The 9446-nt window shown below is 46.4% G+C and overlaps 1 protein-coding gene across 1 annotated transcript in view; it reads left to right on the top strand.

Moving 5' to 3' along the window:
• Nucleotides 1-9446, top strand: part of CAPN2 (calpain 2) — a 53732-nt gene that overhangs the window by 25371 nt on the left and 18915 nt on the right. The window contains exons 6-12 of the mRNA XM_006033376.3: nucleotides 596-679; nucleotides 4056-4141; nucleotides 4970-5044; nucleotides 5434-5594; nucleotides 6261-6430; nucleotides 7605-7616; nucleotides 9194-9405. Of these exons, the coding sequence (XP_006033438.1) occupies nucleotides 596-679; nucleotides 4056-4141; nucleotides 4970-5044; nucleotides 5434-5594; nucleotides 6261-6430; nucleotides 7605-7616; nucleotides 9194-9405 (800 nt within the window). The remainder of the gene's footprint in view (nucleotides 1-595; nucleotides 680-4055; nucleotides 4142-4969; nucleotides 5045-5433; nucleotides 5595-6260; nucleotides 6431-7604; nucleotides 7617-9193; nucleotides 9406-9446) is intronic.

The following is a 9446-nucleotide window of genomic DNA, read 5'->3' as shown; positions in this document are numbered from 1 at the left end:
CAGGGCGATGCATCAGGGACGGGAGGAAGGGAGGAGGGTGAACAACAGCAATGGTGCCCACACCCTGTGCTCTGGAACTGCATGAAAGCAGAGGCTTGGCCAGACTCTGTACCAACCAGCTGGTTAGCTCAGAGATCACAGCACATGCAGAGCTCCCGGCAGGAGCTGCACTGACATGCCAGTGAGCTCAGAGCTTACTGCACATACTCTGCCCAGCCAAAGGAGGTGTGACCATGCTGCTGCTCTTCCCTGCTCCCCACCAATTCACACTGGGTTACTCAGGCTATTTTCACATCTATCTGATCTCACAGCTCCTCTGGGGCATAGGCAGGCAGCAAAAGCCAGAGGGAGAGGGGGGAGCCCAGAGTGCAAGTGACTGCTGCAATAGGAAGTACGCAGGAACAGTGGTCAGGTGGGAGCCTGCGGACCATAGTTTAACCTTGCATGAGCTTCATGCAGCCCACAGACCAGCAGTTGGACTTCACTGCACTGAACCATTGCTGTTACCTCCAGGGGAGCCTTCTGAAAGCTTTCCCTGTTAGAGTTTGTGTGGTGTGCTAGAGGCTCAAACCACTGAGTTTCTCTGTGTTTCCAGATCACAAGTGCAGCTGAGACAGAGGCAGTCACTACTCAGAAGCTGGTCAAAGGACATGCGTACTCCGTCACAGGAGCAGAAGAGGTAACCTCTCCACTTTTGGATGTAGTCACTTCCGTTATCCAAAACAATGGCATTTTCTTGCTGTCACGTTTGCTTGCTTTACAGACACGTTTCATCCTCCTGTTGCCTCCTTGAACGTTTTGGTTTCCTGCAAAAAGCCAGAACTGCACACAGTGCCACCTCCAGTCCATTTTCTGAGACTTCTTTTCCATGGGACTCACCCTGTACTGGAAACCATTGATCACACTGCCCTCTTGTGGTTAAATTATCTCACAACAGCATGTAATGCCTAAAAGTAGGTGAGGGAGTAAAGTAGATTTCAGAAAGGCTTAGCTCATCATGGCCCACAGACCTCCACAGCTCCATAGGGAGCCCAGCAAGCTGTAGGCCTGTGTGCTAAATTAGGCACTCAAGGTGGCGCAGGGCCCGATTCCAGTGGGGGGGGGAGGGGCGTGGCAGTTGGGGGTGGCATGGGGCACCAGAGCCTGATCCCAGCAGGCAGGGCTGGGCAGAGACAGCATGGGGACCCAACCCTAGCATGTGGGCCTGGGCAGGGGTGGCCCATGGTCTGATTACAGCAGGAGGGGGTAGTGCAGGGCCCTAGGGCCCAATCATGGTATGCAGAGTGAGTGTTGGGGGCAAGGCAAGACTGCCAAAGTGGCCAAAGCGTTGAGCACCACTGATTTAGCCAATCTGTGTTGTTCCAGTAACCTTCTGGGAGCATTTTGACAGGCTGGGTGTTTCTGAGGCTAGGCTAAATTGGGTGTTGCTGGTCATGTCTACTTGAGATACTTACTGCGCAGTAGCTCATTACTACTGCACAGTAGCTCATTAGTACTGCGCAGTAGCATTGCGGGGCACAAACCATGACATGACACTACTGAGCAGTAGTGACAAGCTACAGTGCAGTCAGCATCACCACGAAGCCATGTGGGGACACTACTGTTCAGTAATGCTAGTTACTGCACAGTCATTTAGGACATGGGTATGCTAGTACTAAATGACTGCAGTAACAACTGCGCAGTCAGTGTCTCGTGTAGATGCAGCCACTGGGCACATCTGCACACAAAATCTACATGCAGTGTTTACATGTGTGCCCGGGACCGCAGCATGTTTTGCTAGGGCAGCACAACCCTGGCTAGCAGGAGGCCCGGGGAAGTCAGTCTGCCAGCCTGGAGCTGCTCTGCCGCAGCTCAGCATGCTGCTGAAGGGCTGGGTGGGGGCACAAGGGTCTGAAGTGTGGGGCTAGGTGGCAGGCAGCCCATGCACAGTCATGGCCCCAGCCCTGACTGTGCATGAGCTGCATGCACCTCATGCCCCAGCCAGTACTGGTCATCATCTACACGTGTGTTTTGGCGCACTAAACTCTGCTGTAGGATAGTGCTTGGCCTGGACAGTACTATCCTACAGTGGAGTTAATTGTTTACTGCACCCGAATAGGGGCACAAATGCAAACAGGAGCTAATGAATCAACTCCACAGTAAGGGACACGTGTAGATGCAACCACTGAGCACATCTACATGTGCAATTAATGTGAAGCAATAAACTACAAAGCTTATTGCTCTAGAGTTTATTGCTCCCATATGTGCCATTTGAACATAAGCTTGAGACCACAGCACACTGAGCTGGAAGGGGTGCCAAGGGGTCAGCTTGCCAGCTCAGGGCTGTTCCCCTACAGTTCAACATGCTGTGTAAGGGCTGGATGGGGCACAAGGGTGCTCCAGTGCAAAACTAGCCACCGGGCACCCCTTGCACTAAAGCATCCTTGTGCCCCAGCCAGCCGAGTCAGCATCTACGCATGTGCTGTTATGCACGAAAAATCTTTGTAGCAGGAGAGTAGTCGTATTTACAAGCACTCTCCTGCTGTGGAGTTAATTAACTCCAGCTTAATAGGGGCACATGTGTAGACATCCAGCATTTACTGGGGAGCTAATTAGCGTACTCCAAGGTAAATGTGCAGTGAATAACAAGCACCCCTGAAATAGCTGCCTAGCAGCCACAGTAAGCGGGGCTGTTCATGCTGCTTGAAAGAGCTTCATTTTTGCGACTGAGGGGTATTGCCTGGCACAATAAAGACAAGATAGAGCAGAAGGGAAGCAGGCAGTTATGGTAACACAGGGAGCTTTTCCATTGACTTCAATGGGCTTTGGAACAGGCTCATAGTAATTACACCAGAAATGTCCCTGCCCCTCAGATTGAAGCATTGCTGGTCCCTGGCCTGCTGCCTCCAGGCTGGTGGCACTGATGGGCAGTTGGCAGCTTGTGTTTGCAGCTGGCCTGTGATTTTGAGCTCCCCCTCACCTGGTATCAGCAGTAAGCAGAGAGCCCTCCTGTTCATAACTTAGAAAGAAAAAAGGCTTTTATCTGTGGAAATAGCTGCATGCCCTTCCTACCAGCTATTTTCATTTCAGACCCTACAGCCACCATTAGTCCTCCCAGACCTCTGTGCTCTTCCATCTGCTCTGTCACTTCAGTACACTAGATCTCAAGAGCATGCATATCTGTTGTCTTGGCTCAAAGCTCCCAGCCATCCTGTCATTCCCTGCTGGAGATTATTTGTGTTACTTCCTAAACATAAGAACCCTAGGACAATGGGGCAAGCTTCCTAGGGGAACTCTGGCCTTTCTTTCATTGGAGGTTTTAAAGGATAGGCATCTGGCTGAGATGTTTTAGGAAAAGCAAACCCTACACATGGGCAAGGAGTGGGTTGGATTAAATGACACTTGAGATTCCTTCTAGCCCTTTGGCTCCCCACTTAAAAACGTTGGTTCCCAGCTGAGATGGTAAAAGATCTGAGGGGCCCTCACCTTCCTGCTTGGGTATGGCTTGATCAGGAATAAGCCATTGCCACAGCAGAATGCAAGGAGCTGCTGTGCTGCTGGAGTTGGCCCTGCCAGGGTCCAGAGCATTAGGGTGGGTAAAGCCTTTGGCAGTCTTTATAAGAGGAGGAGTCGTCGCTTCAGTGTCCTGTGGTGAATCAGGAACGGGTATGATGCATATGTGAGGGGAGCAGATTGTTCAAGTGAAGGTTTCCACACAGACACTCTTTGGTGCTTGTGCCGTAAAAAAACGTCATGCTTCCTCTGTAACACTACTCCTTTTTTCATTAATCCAGTCTAAGGTGCATTTTTCCAGCATAAAGAGGATATGGGTTGCCCCAAGCATTTGAGTATTTGATTCACACACAGCATAAATTCCTTACAGCATGATTTAGGTAACTGGAGTTGATCCAAAACTAGTGGGACTGTGTGCCTCTCAGACTCGATAACTGTGTGCATGCTTAGCTTTAGAGCTAAGGAATGTAGAGTTAGTATTTTAACCCATGTGCTTTCCTCTATGTTTCTTGCCACAGTTGATGTCTGTGTAACTGTCCCTTCTGCGCTTCTAATCCCATCAGGTGAATTTCCGAGGAAGCATGCAGAAGTTGATCAGAATCCGAAATCCCTGGGGGGAAGTGGAGTGGACTGGAAAATGGAATGATAAGTGAGTTGAATGGGTTAGGGAATGTCTGCATTGCAATGGGGTGTGTATCCTAATGGAATGATTAAATTTGCATTGGCTAGTTCCACCCTACTGCCTTCTTCCCCCTGAAGTTACAGTTGGACATGATATTCTCTTGTGTGGTGTCACTGTGTGCTGTTTAAAGGAACTGTTTTGCAATGATTTTCTAGTATAGAGACTTTGCAGCATGCTGTGTCCTCTTTATAAGCCCTCTTAGAACACAATCCTCTAAAGACCTGGATCTAAGGAAAGGGATCTTGTTCCTACAGCAAATGTGCTGTATTTTCATTGGAAGCCATGTTTAAAAAGATAGACAATTCCTAATACTGGATCAAAGTACCTTTATTTGTTATTATAATAAAAGTATCAGCCTCTTCAGTGCTTCCTCTTCCAGTTCATGGAAGCAGTCATTTTTCATTGGCATGGTGCCTAAGTTTGGGTGCCTGTGTTTTTGATTATCCAACTGAAGACACCCAGGAAAGGGTACGTTTTTCTCAGAGGTCAGTCAGGGGCTCAAAGCTCTCTGAGGATCTGCCACCATTATAGCCTCTAAGGGGAGACAGGCTCATTTCAAGGCTTCCAAATCATAAGCCACCTGTGAACATTTCTATAGGTGTTCTTATCATTTAGTTATACATTATTTAAATTGCTACAGGGCTTCACTGATCTCTGAGCTCTCCTCATCTGGGCATCCTAGATTGTTATAATCACATGGAGCTAGATGTGAGCTGGGTAATCCTGTCACAGGCACAACATGGGGGATGGACTTTAGGCTGCTGTTCTCTGGTTAAACCCAAGTTTGTCTTTCAGCTGCTCAAACTGGAATGGCGTTGATCCTGCAGTGAGAGAGAGACTGACTAAGAGACATGAAGATGGGGAATTTTGGTAAGAAGTTGTGTTTGTTGGTTGAAGAAACATAAAGTTAAAAATTTAAGAAAAAACAAACTGTGACTTAGGCAAGGGTCCTCGTGACAGCATAGAAATGCACAGATGTTTGTGAACTTTGTTACTTAAGCTTTCATGATGTGGGGTCCAGGGATATGGGTCATCAGAAATGCAGGTGTCAGTGAAGTGACATGGTAATCATGGGAGGAGTGACTTCAGTTGCTAAAACCCAGGGTCACTGCAGTGATTGGATAGAGCATCTTGTTATGCTGGCCAGAACTCATTGTGACAGGTCATAGCTCTAGATTTTGGAGAAACAATTAGGAAAAGGAGGCATGTTGAAATGTTTCCTGCTCTAAGCAAGGCTAGTTTGGTGTTTCTCTTCCTAGGATGTCATTCAATGATTTCCTGCGACATTACTCCCGCCTTGAAATCTGCAACCTAACTCCAGACACTCTGACGACTGACACCTACAAAAAGTGGAGCCTGACCAAGCTGGATGGAAACTGGAGGCGCGGCTCTACTGCAGGGGGCTGCAGGAATTTCCCAAGTAAGAAACTTTCACATGCAGCTTCTGCAGCTAGAGACAACAACCCCAGGCCTATGTTAGTTGGCTTTTCTTAAGGACATGCAAAGTTCTGTAGAATCTGTTCAGATGGTGACTGCTTATCCTTAGATGTAGCTTGCAGTGAATTGCCATTTATTCTTTCCAGTGAGGTAGCTGCCCCTGATTTAATCCACCACTTGTTTAAAACTTAAATCCTCCACAACCAACGGTGCTTAGATTTTGCTTTCTTTGACAGCTTGTCTGTAGAGAGAGCCTTCATCGAAGCACAGGGTTGGCTACCAGGATCTTAGGCATTCTTATCCTGGTTCTGATATTTGTGATTCCCTTTTGTGTCCCCAGCTGCCCTCTAATTTTGGGTGCCTTGACAATTGGAGTACCAAACTTCAGACCCTGAGACCTGATTTCCAGAAGTGCGCAAGTCCCATTGACTTTACAGAAAATTTGCTGCAGTGGTGGAGCAGAGTGCTCCTCATTGCTGAGAAGTCAGAGTTGCTTGCTTAGGTACATAAATGTAGATGGTGTTGCCTTTTTCTCCACACCCATATCTAATAGGGAGCAGCCCAAGCCAGGATGATTGCTGAGAAACATCAGCATAGCTGGTTTTTAGAACATTTCAAGCAGCTTGTACAACACTCTCTGTGTCGGCAGATACTTTCTGGACAAATCCACAATACCTGTTTAAACTGGAGGAAGAAGATGAGGATCCTGATGACCCTGAGAAGGGCTGCACCTTCTTGGTTGGCCTAATTCAGAAGCACCGCCGGAAGCAGAGAAAGATGGGAGAGGACATGCACACAATCGGCTTTGCGATCTATGAGGCAAGTGAAGCAATGCACACCCATGTGTAAATCCCTGGGAGGTGGGAGAGAGAAAAATTCCTCTGAACTTCCAAAAGGGGAGGGATCATCAATGAATGACTTGTCTGCTTCCCTGCTGCATAGCATTCTAGGTATAAGTCACAAAAAAGCACGTATGACAATGTCCATGTAGCACCTCCTATGACTTTTATGCATCTCCTATGTGAGCTCAAGCCTTCCCCTGAAAACCATTGGTGCCCAGGAGCATGGAAGGGGCTAAGCAGTGAAAACTCAAATCCAAGCTAGGTGCCCCTCATCTCAACCCTCTCTAGTAGATCAGAATAGTGACCAAAGAACAGGAGCAACTCAGTAGGGAACATGAAAGTAGGTGTTGGGAATCTGTTCTAGCCTGAAAAATGTCAGCCCTGTGGCAAGTAAACCTAGTTAAAATTTAGGACTCTGCCTAAAGCGTCTGACATTGATCTGCACATCAAAAGTAGTTCCCGTATTTGTTTCGTAATACGTGCTCACCAGTGTCTTGTTATCCCTTTAAACCTAATCTGGTTTAAACCTTAATTGGGAGGGAAGGAAGTCCCCTAGTCTCAGTCCAGTCCCAGTCCCTCTCCCCCACAGGCTTGCTATATAACATGAGATAAATTTCTGCCTCAGTTTCCCAGTCTAGAACATAGTGGGGATAGCATTCACTCCCCAGTAATGCTAACACACTTACAGCAATTTTGGATCCTGTGAAGAAATAGCTAAGAACAGGGGTGGTACTTATGAGTCAAACTTGCTGCTGCTTTTGAGTTTTGGTCATGAACAAACAACCCCCTCTACAAAAGTTATGAATGTAAATAGCAAATTCCAAGGGAAAACTAATAACCTGAGTGCTACTTGAACTTCCAACTGTACTGAGTTTTTCAGTCCACTTGAGTTTCATGCCAAGGAAGCAGCACTATCAATAACTCTGTTTAGTGAAAGAGCAGACAAAGGGGCCGGATTGACCCAAGTTCGCAGTTTAAACTAGATACATCCCCTGGAAACCCAAACTGGAATCCATAGTGTTGGGGTGACTCTCTAGTCTAGTGCATACTGCAGCATGGTTTAGAAATACAAAAACTGGCTGTAAACAGATCTGCTAGTTTCATGTCAATAAACATATGTATAATGTGTTCCTTCTCCCTTCTTTCTGCAGGTGCCTTCGCAGGTATGTTCAGAGACATAGCTGAATAGCATGGGGGGAATGAAACAACTGCCAGAAGCCTCTTCCACAAACAGGACAGTATTGAAGTTGCTAAATCTAAAATTAGATCTTCCTGGTTAGAAGCAGTTTGTTTTGAATGTGGGTGTTGGGGCATTTCTTGCAATCAAAGCAACTGGTGCCCAAACAAGGGCTGTCTACCCTATAGAGACTTTCCTCGTGACCATTATTTTACTGCCATGCTGCTTCTAGGCAAACTCCTGATTTCTTAAGTTTGCTTAGGGTCCAGCTGTAGCACTAAACAAATGCTTCTTGTTTCTTGTTTCAGTAAATATTGTGTGTTTTTGGTTCCTCTGTCTGGTCTTTGTCAGTTGTATCTAGTTAATGCAAGCCTCAGCTCTGGTATGTAGTGTTCAGCTGCTGACTGATTGAGAGCAATTGCAGTAAAATAATGTACAGGTGATCAGACAACTCCTGAGAATTTGCTCTGTAGCTCCAAACAGGAAATGCAGCATAACCTATATTGGGTAGAATAGTATCACTTCATAGAAAGCAGTGATGTCACATGGTAACTTGCAATTATGTTGTACCTTTGGCCATTTCACCTGCACCCTGTTTATGACTCAGTCTCTTTAAAACTTATCCTGATATTCCCAACCAATGACACTTCCCAAAATCATAAAGACCTTAAGCCATGGTCAAGTGGTGTTCATACTCACCTTTAATAGGCTTAAGGTCCATTGTCTCATGTTCTAAAAGGGCCAGATATAGGAGCTTTCCAGCATGCTTTCCAATGGATGCTTCACTTGCTTCTAGCCCTAAAAGGCCCTGAGGTAATAGACCTTAACACTAAATATTTTTTTCTGTACAGGATATTTTAGATATAGTTAAAATAGATTCAGAATCTATTTACTGGGCATGTCTACACGTGCCCCTGACTTCGCAGTTGGTACTGCCAGTCATTTAGTACTTGCTTTAGTACTAAATGACTGCACAGTACCCGCCGGTACTGCACAATCTCGGCAGCATTTGAGTTGTTTTTGACCCTACTGTGCAGTAGCAGCAGTGCCACAGTTAGTGCCTGCTGACACTATGTTGCCATAGCTTGTCACTGTCTCTCTCTCTTGCTCGCTCTTTATTAGAGTCCTGTATAATTGGACACCTAGCACTAAGGCAACCTGACTTTCCAGGTGGAGAGAGAAGAATTGAACTTGTGACACCTGGCTTTTCTCGTGAAGAAATATGAAGGATAGCACCAATGACATATTCTTTAAAACTCTAAATATCTCCAAAGTATTTAGTCACATTCTGCTGCACACTATGAGGCCTTTCAGGCATAGGATGGCAGAGCATGCAGGCTCTATTGACTTACTTGGGATGCCCATGAATGGGCTCAGCTTCCCTCACAACTTGGGGACGAATGGAGCCACCCGTGACTCATACCTTTATAAGCAGTTCACTTATTCCCTTTCCATCAAAATTCTGTTGAACTGAGTTTTAACCAGTCCCAGAAAGGAACCAACCTCCTCTTCTGTTCTGTTTCTTTCTGATTTGAAATTATACTTCACTTGTTTTGAAATCAGTTTTCAGGCCAGACAAACGTTCATCTGAACAAAAACTTCTTCTTAACAAACCGAGCAAGAGAAAGATCCAACACTTTTATCAACCTTCGAGAGGTACTGAATCGATTCAAGCTCCCTGCAGGGCAGTACATCGTCGTGCCATCTACCTTTGAACCCGACAAGAATGGGGATTTCTGTCTCAGAGTCTTCTCTGAAAAGAGTGCAGATTCAGCGTACGTAGCCAATGCTCACTGTCTCTCACTGACTCTTCCCT

The sequence above is a fragment of the Alligator sinensis genome, unplaced genomic scaffold (assembly GCF_000455745.1).
Source record: "Alligator sinensis unplaced genomic scaffold, ASM45574v1 scaffold753_1, whole genome shotgun sequence".
Lineage (NCBI taxonomy): Eukaryota > Metazoa > Chordata > Crocodylia > Alligatoridae > Alligator > Alligator sinensis.
This window is presented reverse-complemented; position numbering and strand designations above follow the sequence as displayed.